Here is a 13,829-nt window from a genome sequence, read left to right as displayed (position 1 = left end):
ATAGCTATAAAATTAAACGTACTTGATCCTTACATACTATTCTAAAGGCTACATGTAAGCCTGATTCGAGGTAGTCAACCTTAGGAAAGCTCATTGGTTCCTACCATTTAAAAAGGAGTTAGTCCAAGGCAAAAGAGTGGGGGGGGGGGAGGATTAATCTGGCTATAATTCCCTTTACGAAAGAAACGACATAACTGTCCCGATAAGTGTTTTTAACATTAACTATTTTTTAAATTTAGAATAATCACACTTCACCTGGGCATGTGCAAATTGAACATGCATGATCGGCCATTGCAAAGAAACATTTACAATTTATAAAACTTGATTTGGCTTTCTTATGCTTTGATACACTGATAATTCAGTCACGAAACGCTTTGAATTAGAGGAGACATCGTCGATTTTTTTCAATTTTTCAATTTAAAAGGCGAGATAAGTAAATAAAGCCATGAATATTAATGTAATATTTTGTAGCTTGATTTTTTAATTAAATACAAATATTTGTACAAATATATATTTTTACGAATCAGATAGATAGCTATGAAAATGTTGATTGATAACATACATATGTATATGTAACACAATTTGTTGTAAATGAGTTTATATTAAATCACAAACTCAAATCATAGCCAAATGTTCGCATCATATCTCAAACAATACACATAATTAAAAAATAAAAATCAATTCCAACGTAATATAATTAAAATATACTCAGAAATTCCTACAGAGCCCTACAGTTTTGTGCCAGCCGAGGAAAATAGGGAAATAAGTAAAATCTTATTGACATTACGCCACTTTATTAAAAACTCCTACGGAAAATATATTCTGGTAATTGACCTTTTGGATGAAAACACCCTTGCATAGCTATTTATGGATAAAGTATACTGCAAATCGAATATGCATATGTTTGGGAGGTTGTTGTGTCTTCGACACCACGTAGACAATTGTTTCTTCTTGTTTTTGAATGATTATGCCTTTATATTTTTATACCCTAAACCCATTAAAAATTGGTAATAAGGGTATAATGTATATGTGTAAATGTATGTAACAGGCAGAAGGAAGCACCTCCGACCCCATAAAGTATATATGTTCTTGATCAGTATCAAAGCCGATTCGATCTAGCCATTTTCGTCTGTCCGTCCATCCGTATGTATGAACACAACCTATAAGAGCTGAAATTTTAGCTGTAGGTGCCCCTAGTGCCCGCGCAGATCGAGTTTGTTTTCGATATTCGATAACTTACTCCGTTTTCAAGCAATAAATAAGAATCGACATCGAAATCCTGTTTTATTTAACAAATTGGGTAATTAATAAGAGTAATAGTCACCAAATTGATATGTTGCTTCTGGAATAATATATATATATATATATATATATATATATATATATATATATATATATATATATTATTCCAGAAGCAATATATATATATATATATATATATATATATATATATCAAGTATCTTTCATTTTATACCGATTACCACCTCCCCGTTACCACCGCGAAGCTATAAGTCAAGTTAATAAACTTACATGTATTGCCCACCAATTTAAGCCACATTTTAAAGGCAATTGAATTTTTGAGAATACACGAATATTTTTTAGGACAATAAATTGCATCAACACAAAAGAAAATGTGTTTTGGTGGCCCACGTGTTTGCGGTGGCTAGCTCCCGGCTAGAACCTCTGACTTGTTTCATATACACATTATTGGAACAACAAGTAGCTGCGTTACTTGCTTACTGAAAGTAATTACTAATTTTTGAAACCCAAACACATATATACATACAGTCATTTGTCACTGACAAAACACGTGAGCATCGGTAACACAATTTAATACCCAAGCATTAACTATAAAGAACTTACACATACTTGTATAAACGCGCTGCCTATAAAACACATTCAATGTCGAGTCACGACTAATTCTTAATACTATCAAACCGAAACGATAAGAACAAATTTCAAAAGGCATTCGTATTTTAGTTTTCTTACATCAGCAGTGGCACCTACACTTTTATTTCTCATTTAAAATAGTTCGTTCTTTTATTCCCTTGATTCAAAATCACTTTTAAGACAATTTGTGGATTGCTTTAATGCTGGATTCTAACAGCGAAATAAAATACGTACGGATGCCATCAGTGACATTTAGGTGAGACTATGTTGTTTTTATTAATCTAAATGAAACAATTTGTATACACCTCTAATGTAATATTTAATTGTAAGTTATATTGCAATGGTATCAAATACGAACAAAAAACTGATAAAAACTTCTTAATAAAAATGCTGTTATATAATAGAATCAAAAGAATTAAAATTATTTTATTAAAACAAAGTATTCGTCTAAGAGATTGATACGCAGTGTAATTAAAACGGTGAGTGAGGGATGTTAAAAGCGCCAAGATGAAAAATTTTACATGATGTTCACCTTTTTGTGTATGTAACAGGAAAACAAAGCACATTTGCCCCGCAAGGAAATATTCTTCTTCACAACAATGAACTGAACAATGAACATGCTACAAGAATTCAACTCTATATACACAAAAGTGTTTGTCCTGACTGACTGACGGGACACGGCGGCTCTAAAATGGGCCAATATGTGTTTTTTTAATCCCTAAGCCCATTCAAAATGGGTAAAAAGGCTATAATGTATTTGTGCAAATGTATGTAACACCCAGAAGGAAGCATCTTCGACCCATAAATATATATATATTTGATCATATATTATTGATCAATATTAATAACTCGTTGATCTAGCCATGCCCATTTGTCTGTCCGTCCGTCCGTGTATATCAACGCGAGGATCTCAGAGCCTATAAGAGCTTGAGACTTAAAATTTGGAATGTAGGTCCTGGTGCCCACGCAATACGAGTATGATTCCGATAACTGATAACATTTCCAACCTTTTGATCAAAATCTATATCGAAACTGTTTTTTAAGCAGATTTCGTAAGTTAAACAAGTAAGAGGTTCTAGTCGGGAGCTCCCGACTAGGGGATACCCTGAACCCTCTTCTTCCAACATCAAATGCATATATATATTATATTTTAGAAGCTATATGTCAAGTTTGGTGACTCTAGCTCTTGTTATTTACCAAAATTGGCCAAAAAACAGGATATCGATATCGGTTTTTATCGATTGCTTGGAAACGGAGTAAGTTATCGATTATCGGAAACAATCTCGATCTGCGCGGGAACTAGGAACATCTACATCTAAAATTTCAAGTCTCTAGCTCTTATAGGTTATGAGATCCTTGCGTTCATACATACGGACGGACAGACAGACGAACATGGCTAGATCGACTCGGCTATTGATGCTGATCAAGAATATATATACTTTATGGGGTCGGAGAAGCTTCCTTCTGCCTGTTATATACATTAGGATTTTGCACAAATACAATATACCCTTATACCCATTTTTAATGGGTTCAGGGTATAAAAAGCTATAATAAGCTAAATAGTATATATTATACTAGTGAGTATACCCCGGCCTTGCCCGTGGTACGGCAAATAATTCCTAAAATAAATTCTCTCAAAGATATTTAAAAATGATTTTCAAACTGATCGAGCGGTAAATAAAAAAGATTCATACTGTTCACACTGTTGTGGGTGAAATTTTCCAAATCGCTGAAGCACTTATTCATTAAGTTCTTATGTAATGCTTTGGATATAAACTTGAAGCAAATCGGACAAAACCTAGAAACACGAATAATGTTGACAGACATAAATATAGAGGCCAAACCATGAACAAAGAACCATACCTTATAAAAATCGGATAAGTTTTGACCAAATAATGTTTAAAATAATGGTATAAGATAATTGAGGGTATCATTTTTACAAGAATTTAGACCAAGAATATTGTTGCCCTTTGGTATAACAGCACATTCGAATGCATTTATGTACATATATAATGGTGTTTACATAAATTTATGCCCTGAACATTTTATAAATAGCGGGTATTTCCCGGTCGGGCTCTACTTTAGTCGGGCACACTTTGTAATTCATTATAAGAGCAAATATATCTTGACTTATAATTTACAGGCAAAAGTGTATATCTTCTGTGCTATTTTTGTAGCCAACTAAAGTTGACTAACTCCTATAATACTAAAAGCTGGCATTGTCGCTCAATTTTGGGTCTCATATATTTAAAATTGTGTTAGCCTGTGTACTAAAAGTATTCAAGCAACGGCAAAAAGAGAAAGCCAATAAAATCGCTAATCAACAAGTCAAACATAGATTCACAAACAGCACCGTCGGCTGCAGTAGCTGACAAAAATATTAAAAGCTATTAGTAACTCAGGCGACATACTGCTGAATAGTTGTAAACAGCATATGCTCTTTTACAAAGTCGCGTTATCTGGAAAATTAGTTGAACTCAAGCTTGTTGACAGCCATTTCTTACGAATGGTTTATATTGTAACTGCGTTTTAAGCATCGACCAAATGAATTTAAATATGTCGCTGAACAATATAAATACAAACGGTTTTTACGATGAACCGATTTTATTGTGGAAAACAAAGCAACGCGTTCATTACCAAGATGATGTGGCACGAACCAAAAAGTGTGTGTTTTCATTTAAAATGACTTCTAAGCATTGAATGATAACTTTAAGGTTGTACATTTGTAAATATTTTTATAGACAAATCAACGATGAAATCGTGTTTGCATGTGCCTGTGAATGTGTATAAGAGTTCAGTAGATAAGTTGTATAAGTGACCCAGAATAAAGTGAAGTCTTATCTCAAGACCATAGCAAACAATAATATTTAAACGTTGGACTGATATCTTGTAACTATTTTTTAATAATAATTAGAATGATGATAAAATGAATGTAATTATAAAATTAAGTAGTCAATTTCAAATGCACAAATAACACTAACAACAAAATCAAATTTTGAGCTCCCGACTAGAACATCTTACTTGTTATATATATGTATAATATATTGAATTTCTCAGCGTCTCTTTAGCTTGTGTACTTTATAATTCCAAGAAGCTTTGTAAAATATTTAGCCTATATATAAAAATACATATTGATCGCAATGATTTTATGCAACGGTCTTCAGGCCAGGATACAGATATGACGAAAAACAATAATGGTGGGGATTTAGGACATTCATTTTAGTTAGGGATATCCTTCGATTAGATTTCAAGTATTTTTCTTTAACCTACTTCTAGAGTACATCCAACAAACATTAATGCATAATTAATTATAATTACTTCTACACAGTCTGACCGAAAGTACAAAATATTTCAATTACTTCATGCCTGTGCTTAATGTTCACCTAGTAAAACTCTCTTTTCTTCAACTTGAACTCTTTTTATATTGCTTATTTTTTATTTAAGCAGAAGATTCTATTTGATAATTCATTTAGCTGATCTTTGTTAATAACATACAAAGCTGATTAGTATAAAATTAGCACAGCACGATTTACCGTCAAAGGTATAACGTAAGTAGTATGTATATCATAACAGATAAAGATTTAGAAATCAATTCGGTTACGTATTGGCATATATACATTGTTAAAAAATCTCCAAAAGTTACCATGACATAATGGTGTAATAATTTTCATAATTTATAAGAATGATTTACACAGATACACAAAATGTCATGGCTTTTAATAATTCAGATTCCTATTATCTAATAAATGTAAGGTTGGACCACAATACTGCTAACTCCATTATACTAATACGCACATATAGCATAAACGTGTGTTGAGGAACTTTAGACTCTATTCGATCACATTTGACTAGAGCCTTTAGATGTTTTAGCAAATAATGTTGTCAATTTTATAGTGAATATATATATTTTATAACGTACCTATATACTTCAAAACCTCAAATGTATAAGATTTACGATAAAAAAAAACTTGGGTAAATAGCAAATTACTAATTATATATGGAACGAATTATATAAAAATATTTCCGTTTGAAAAACAACAACAATTGCATGCACTGCCTTTGATTGATACAAACATACTCTTTTTGTGTGTTATCAGTTAGTGATAACTCTGTAGAGTTTACCGCCCGTGTGCTGGTCTTATATTGGCTAATTACGGGTGCTTCAGTCCTACCAAAGACCGTAGCTTCGTTATGAGCGTGAAAGTATTGCAAAGCTCATCAAGTATAAGTTGCCACAAAATCAATCAAAAACCCATTAGAAAATTGATGCCCGACTGACCAGCCTTACGATATTTATATTTTTAAATCGTCAACAAGAAGTCGCGCCGATTGTTGTCCATAACCAACAAATCTTCTGTGGTCATGTCAGTTGACTTGCGAACTTAAAGCTGACCAGTGCGAGTTGTTACCTTGCTTTATTTTAAGTCCCATTGTGCTTGTGAATGTGTATGCGTGTATGCAGACAAGTTTAAATAGCAGGTGTCCACAGACTATTTTCAACTGTTTAAATCCTAACTTTATATCAGAAATGAAGCACTTACCGACAGCTGCGAATATATTACAATAAGGCAACCGAAAAAATCGATATCCTTCTCTCGTCTTTCGCCCGCAACGACGCCACCGCCGGGAACACCAGCAATCTCCGGCAACGTTAACACATCCATTGCTGCTACTTCTAACTCCGTGAAACGGTACGCTCGTACCGCATGTGATCATTGCGGTCACCATAATATACCAATTATGTCACACCCCATTTCGCCGCTAGCGAAATCGCAGACTACATTGGAACTGGTGGAACACGGTAGCCAGCGTCAGGCTCTTTTACCACTCCCAGCTATCGGTATACACCGTGACGACTCAGCTTGCACACTCCAGGTGTCCCGCCGTCCTTCTATACTGCTGCAAGAGATCCTGACCCAACGACCGTCTGGCCCTGGACGGAAAGATCCCAGTAATTTTCTACATCCACGCAACTATAGAAATGCAGGGTACAGCTGGCATTCATATTATCAAAAATTCATATGCCTTATAAAATATGTTATCATTAACTGTTAATAACATGCCATCTATTTTTCCCTTATTTTTTCACATAAGAAATCCCAATGGAACTGTTAACGGCAGTACGGCGACCATTAACTTTCAAAGTGGCTCTGGAAGTGCTCGCAACGGTTCCAGTGCCAACTACGACAGTGGCGCAAAAAGCTTTCAAGCCAGACAGCAAAAAGAAAAGAACCGAAGAACGGGCAAGTAAGAACTTAATTATCGTGGCATAAAATGCAATAAACTATTTACCTTCTCTTTTTATAGCGATGCCATCAGCTCTGCATTGTCTGCCACTTATTGCAAGTTGCTAGTCCTGTTAGGTGTATGCCTTCCTATTACGGAAGTTATATCAGATCAAATACCAACCTATGTGTACCAGGGCTTTTATGTTTATTTATATGCTGGCAGCATATTTTTTGTCATATTTTTGTACATAAGTGCATTCCGTAATCGGTCACTCTTCAATGCACTCAAGGACTTTCGTAAGTCTAATACATACAATAATTATCGTGAATGATTATGCAAAATCTAACGATTTGTTATTTTCCGTTTCACTTTTTTTAAGTCTTACTGCAACGTACAAAGTTATAAACTCTAAAATTATATAAAAAAGACAAATTTCCTTTAAAATTTCTAACAAATTTGTTTATAAAGCAAGTAAATCTCTTAAAAGATGAGTAATTCAATAAATGTAACTATAGGTTTTAATTTAATTGAATAACTTTTTATATTAAAATTCAGTACAGACACACAATAAGAAAAGTGAATCCGGAAAAATACTCATTTGCTAAGAATCTTCAAGTAAAAAAAAAAAACTTGATATTGTGACCCGATTCTTTTAGACGAAAAAAATGGCAACATACACCTGAAACACAAAGTGACTCACTTCGGAAGCTTCTATCTACGCGTAGGCGCTATTGCCTTCGCTATTGGTACAATGGTATATTCAGGATTGGAATTTGGTCAATTCTTTGAACTAAATGGTCATGCTGGATGCCACGATATCTTTGTAGCCATCACTCCTATCTGCCGCATGGTCCTATGCATTGCCCAAGTACAGTTTATCTTCCTAAACACGACGTATATGGACATGGCGCGGCACAAGGTAACCTCGCGATTTGGTCTCATGCACATGGTGGCCACAAATTTGTGTGAATGGTTATACGTATTGGTGGAGGAGACAAAACACGAAATATTTCATATAAGCCACCATGACATTGATCCGGGCCAAGATCCCGTATTACACAGCGGAGCACATGGCGGTCCTGACTGGTCAGCCGTAAACGAATCGCTACAACTTCACGGACAACATTACATAGGGTTAAAAATGCAAAACCGCTCCGCAGAAAGCATGGTTCACAACATATTAGCGAATATGTCGACCTCGGTTAGTAATCTCACAATAATAGCAGCGCCAACACATGCCTCTTTTACTGGATGCTCTCGTACAACAATCATGGGTGCATTAGTCCAACAACTGTCACCATTTCTTTTTCCGTGTACGATTGAATACTCATTGATTTGCGCAGTAATATTATTTGAGATGTGGAAGACCGTTAAATCCATACCGGACATCGACAAGACACGTAAGAACTCAGTAAAGCCAATTGCACAGAAGCCGGCGCACCACTTCTCTGTTGATTGCTCCCAGTCTCACAAAGGTCTTTTTTTCGGCATACTAATTATTGTTATGACTATAATCTCAATGATTATGTACTTTGTGCTGTATACACAACCCGGCTACGAACTCATCGCAACCCAGGAAGTTACACTTTGGGAGACATTTATGTACTTCATGTGCGCCTCCGCAGTAATAACAGGTACGTAGATTAAAACAACGCATTTCTTTTTTTAATATTTCTTTTATAAAAGGCATGATCTTAATGCGTGATCTGAGATACATCAAGGATACAAGCGACGAACACCATTCAATGGATTTGGATAATCTCTTACTTGTAGTGGCCCAGACAGGCGTCTACTTGTATGGGATGTTCAGTATTTTTGGCAGCTATTTTGCGAAATGGGACACGGTACCAGACCGAGTTGAAGGCATTATTGCCGAGGTTTTTGGTGTGGTACAGACATCATTGCAAACGATGTTTATACTACATGCTAGCCATCGCCGCTGCAAGGGATCTAAGCAAGTGCGTCGTAAGCCCGGCCGCGAGATTATTACATTTTTGTTAGTTGCAAACATTGCCATATGGTTTGTCAACACTCTTATTAAAGGACGCGCTGTGTTTCGTGAGTCGCACCTTGAGTTTTTTGGCGTTTGGGGCTGGACAATTATAACACATATTTCTATGCCACTGGCGATTTTCTATCGCTTTCATTCTACGATTTGTCTTTTCGAAGTGTGGAAAATTACATACAAGGCCAAGGCACACTAATTATATTAGATGCAAATTTACAAATGTATATTCCACTTCTTTTTTTTTTATTAAATTATATTTAGTCCTTTGTAATTGAGTATTATTTAGTAGGTATTTTTAGGTTCAACAAATATAAGATTGAAGTATTCATAAAATCATTATTTTCGATTTCTTATTCTTGGCGTAAATTCATTCGTAGTTACATATGTATGAATATATATGTATACACGCATACAAAACATAGATATATACGACAGAAAAGGCACCCCGAAAGCTGCCAATATTATACAACAGCCGCACCCCTACCGTCTGCTCCACACTTTGGGAAATTATTTTTTTTATAAATCACTGTTTACTAGTATACAAAAACTTACATGACACATTTAGAATCCCTAGTTATTATAATCGTCTATATTTGTTACATATACCAAAGAACGGTGAATGCGTCTGCACATCGATATTTATCCATTTTGAGAAAACGCGAGGAGCGTTTGACTAAACGAACTAAGCTTGTGATGCATGTTGTATACAAGAAATTATATTCCAAGCGCAAATTTGTACATACTTGTTGCCCATTTTAAGATAAAACCATTAAGTTATTCAAAGACCTTTAACAAAATCATTTTGTTAAGCTCTATAGTAAATAAAGCATTTAATTGTATACAGTGTACATTTATGTAGGGTTACAATAATATTACTAGCCTTGGAATTTTGTTTCCATACTGTAAGTGTCAAATTAAATTACATTGGTCAATAACATTATTATTATTTGGTTTAAATGTAATTTTTTCTATGTATATGGGCTTGCAACTGTTTAAACAGAATCGATTTTGCCATTATAAGGTTAACTTGCAATTATGATTCCACATTTATTGATTGCGAAACTGACGAAAATTCTATAATTAAAGGGTACATTTTTGAAATCAAATCTAAATTATTATATTTTTAAGCAACGTTTTTGGCACAACACCCATTAAGACAAAAAGAAAAAAATCAAATAAATAAATAAATAAAACAAGTAGGAGGTTCTAGTCGGGAGCTCCCGACGAGGGGATACCCTGAACCCTCTCTTCCAACATCAAATGCATATATATATTCTATTTTAGAAGCTATATGTCAAGTTTGGTGACTCTAGCTCTTATTATTTACCAAAATAGCCCAAAAAACAGGATTTCGAAATCTATTTTTATCGATTGCTTGGAAACGGAGTAAGTTATCGATTATCGGTAACAAACTTGATCTGCGCGGGAACTAGCAGCATCTACATCAAAAATTTTAAGTCTCTATCTCTTATAGGTTCTGAGATCCTTGCGTTCATACATACGGACGGACGGACAGACGGACATGGCTAGATCGACTCGGCTATTGGTGCTGATCAAGAATATATATACTTTATGGGGTTGGAGATGCTTCCTTCTGCCTGTTACATACATTTGGATTTTGCACAAATACAATATACCCTTATACCCATTTATAATGGGTTCAGGGTAAAATTAATGATGTCGATTCAAACTATGAGTTCTTGGAGTCTACAAGTACTTATATTATCGAACTAACTGAATTGTTGAAGCATATAAATATGTAGGTATGTTTTTATATTCAAAAATATAAATAAATATCGTAGGTATGTTTTATTCCCAATGCAAAAAAATTGTTTTCAGAAGAAACAATATTGTTAGTTAACTATTTATGTTACATTCGCATAAACTCGTTAAAATCTTCTATTTTAATTTTTAAGAAGTAGGGGCATTAAGTCGAATCTATATAAACGCTCTTGATAAATAACGTTATATATATTTGGGCTGAGAGTTGGTTGGCTGGCAATTAAAAATTCGACAAGCTAGGTGCCTACACTTACTTGAAAAAAGTCAGAAATAAATATTAGTTATAAATACGGAAATGTATCATTTTAGCATATTTGAAGTAGCACAAAACTTGGTATTAGACGCCCTTAAAAATTGTTTCTTTCTTCTTTTATCCTTTACATAATCGTTACAAAAAGCACCTATATAATAGGTATATAATGCATTACAGTAATACATATGTAAATTGGCATAAGCCAAACTTTAATAACTACATGCAACAAGCTTTGCAGATATTTACCTACAAATATATATTTTATAAGGTTATGTAAATAAAATACCGAGTAAAAATTTTGAAATGTTTAATTGATTAAAATATAATTTTACATGCCACTATTAATTTATATGTATATATAATATATATATTATATATATATATATAATATAATATATAACTATTACTATTAATTTATATTACTATTAATTTATATGTATATATATATATATATATATATATATATATATATATATATATATATATATATTATATTTTCATATATATATAATTTTCATTTATTTTATTTTTTATTTAATATGGCTTACAAATAAATTTTTTTATTGCATACATAATTTTCATGTGAGTTTCATGCTGGTTTCAAAATATTTATTACCTGCATGCAAGTGAAATACATTAGCTAAACAAAAAAAACCCAACTGACCAAATGTTTTGTAAAGAAATTGGCGTTTTCTAAATAGATAGCTTCTCATTGTAATCCCTGCATTAAAAGTACCCAAACTATTAAGCAATTACACATGGCTATTCTTACTCAAAAACAAAATAAATAAAAAAAAAGTTTTTTTTTAAATCATACAATCTTGACGATCCTTTACAGACAGAAAATACAGTAACAAACACAAATTGACAGAAATGTAGACGGACAGGAGAATACAAACTTGGTTGCCAATTCCCATCTAATATATACTTACTTTTCATGGGGTCAAGCATGCAATCTCTGTTTTTTTACTATATTTATTCTCGTTTCTTTATAAATTGTAAAATTATGAAGGGCTTAAAATACGGCGTAGTGTACTATATGGAGCCCAAAATGCGTTATGGGTAAACAGGAATATATGTATGTACATACATATTAAAAAGGTTAAGCGTACATATGCATATACAGACAAAAAATGAAGTAAATTATACCAACATTTTTATCATTCATTTCACGATTCATTTAAAATTAGTTTTAGTATTAGTAAGTCTGGTTGTGCACATAATATAATATATTTTATGTTAAAAAAAAGTATAGGCTCTTACACCCATATTATATTTTTTTAGTATTATACTTCATTCCAGCACTTAATAAAGAAAAGTGTGAAAGTGTAAATTCAATCCAACAGAGTTGCTTTCCTATGAACTGTATTGGATATTCATATAATATACATACATATATTTTTTTCTCTCTTAAGATTTCGCTCATAAATTTTGAAAATGTAAGTAATGTCTAGTATTGCCTTAGTTTTCCCAATATATAGGTATGGCAAAATCTTAAAAAACTAGTTAAACCAATATTATTAAACTTTGTATAATTTGGTTTATTTTTAAGCGTTCTACAATGTATTAAGTTGTTCCTTTTTTGTAACTTTTAACTTAGAATATTTTAGAATGGATAAAATGCAGCTATGCTGGAAGTACTAGTAAAATTTAGTATCACAGTATTTTATATAAGGTAAAATTTTGTTTTATATGTATGTTTATTATTTTGCAACATTAATTTTTCCTATTCATATTTAAGTAGCATTGTTCTTTGTTGGATATTGATACACATGGCAACTCAGATGCGAAAGGATTGGGCGAAACTATAGAAACTAATTTTTTTCTTGTGTACATCCCATAACCATGCCGGTCGCTTACTGAAAAGATTGCAATATGACTTAAGCAAGGTTTTCAAATATTTATATGTAAGAAATACCGGAAATATTAAGCATGAAAATTATATGTCCTCAATTTTTAATTTATTTTTAATTTTTAAAGCACAACGATCCCCTAATATAAAATCCCAAAATTTATTTCACCTTTATTCAATTTGGGAAAAACAAACTGTCACTTGTCAAAAGCAGATTCTTTCTGATATAGCATATATACCTATACGTAAAATATAAGACACAATATATATCTTTGTGCGACAAATATTGATTTTAAAATATTCAAACAAGAATAGATAAAAAAATAGCTACTTAAATTGATTATTAAAAGAAAATCGAACCAAAATTTAATGAAACGGATGTCAAGATAAATCATGGTTGCCACACTCAAGTTGGTCACACTCGTAAAGACATGTGTGCTAGTAGTGTAAGTACTTATTAACTGTGCACTCCATTCTATACCCTGCATGCAGTTGTCAAAATCTTTGTAACAGGAGTATTAAAGCAATTCCAACTACAAAAAGTATATTATAAGTTAACAACTAACAAGCTCGGCGTGAGACGGAAGCCAAAGAGACGCGGACCCAGTGGCTCTGGGAATTGAATAATTGGGTCCGCGTCTCTTTGGCATCCGCTTCACTCCGAGCTTGACGCTCCGGTTATCAAGTCAAGCCCAATATCCTTTACGCCACCAACGATGTTTGTAACGGATCACTGATAATTCCCATTCCAACAATATGCCTGTAGTGAATGGTAAGGTGTTGGTGTGGGAACAGCGCAGCTTCGTAAGGCTTTT

General features: G+C 33.1%; 1 protein-coding gene across 3 annotated transcripts; it reads left to right on the top strand.

The window, feature by feature from the left end:
• Positions 1 to 2,036: 2,036 nt before the first annotated feature.
• Positions 2,037 to 10,329, top strand: LOC115768960 (proton channel OtopLc). 3 transcript variants are annotated; one of them, XM_030713683.1, is made up of 6 exons: positions 4,447 to 4,553; positions 6,417 to 6,878; positions 6,985 to 7,137; positions 7,198 to 7,415; positions 7,776 to 8,753; positions 8,806 to 10,329. In XM_030713683.1, exons 1-6 carry the CDS (start codon positions 4,447 to 4,449, stop codon positions 9,321 to 9,323), a joined length of 2,436 nt encoding a protein of 811 aa, XP_030569543.1. In that variant the 3' UTR covers positions 9,324 to 10,329. The 3 variants fall into 3 exon arrangements, with proteins under 3 accessions (XP_030569541.1, XP_030569543.1, XP_030569540.1); XM_030713680.1 differs by lacking the exon at positions 4,447 to 4,553 and adding an exon at positions 4,557 to 4,604; XM_030713681.1 differs by lacking the exons at positions 4,447 to 4,553; positions 6,417 to 6,878 and adding an exon at positions 2,037 to 2,146.
• The last annotated feature ends 3,500 nt before the right edge of the window (positions 10,330 to 13,829 follow it).

The sequence above is a fragment of the Drosophila novamexicana genome, unplaced genomic scaffold (assembly GCF_003285875.2).
Source record: "Drosophila novamexicana strain 15010-1031.04,08,12 unplaced genomic scaffold, DnovRS2.1 tig00002134-arrow-arrow-pilon, whole genome shotgun sequence".
Taxonomy (NCBI): Eukaryota; Metazoa; Arthropoda; class Insecta; order Diptera; family Drosophilidae; genus Drosophila; species Drosophila novamexicana.
The sequence above is the reverse complement of the archived record's forward strand: the minus strand, read 5'-3'. Positions and strand labels throughout refer to the sequence as shown.

Excerpts from the sequence above, each read along its gene's own strand:
- LOC115768960 (XM_030713683.1), top strand. The coding sequence starts at position 4,447 with ATGTCGCTGAACAATATAAATACAAACGGTTTTTACGATGAACCGATT. Across the intron at positions 7,416-7,775 it reads CAATGCACTCAAGGACTTTC|ACGAAAAAAATGGCAACATA; the intron begins GTAAGTCTAATA and ends CGATTCTTTTAG. Across the intron at positions 8,754-8,805 it reads CGCCTCCGCAGTAATAACAG|GCATGATCTTAATGCGTGAT; the intron begins GTACGTAGATTA and ends CTTTTATAAAAG.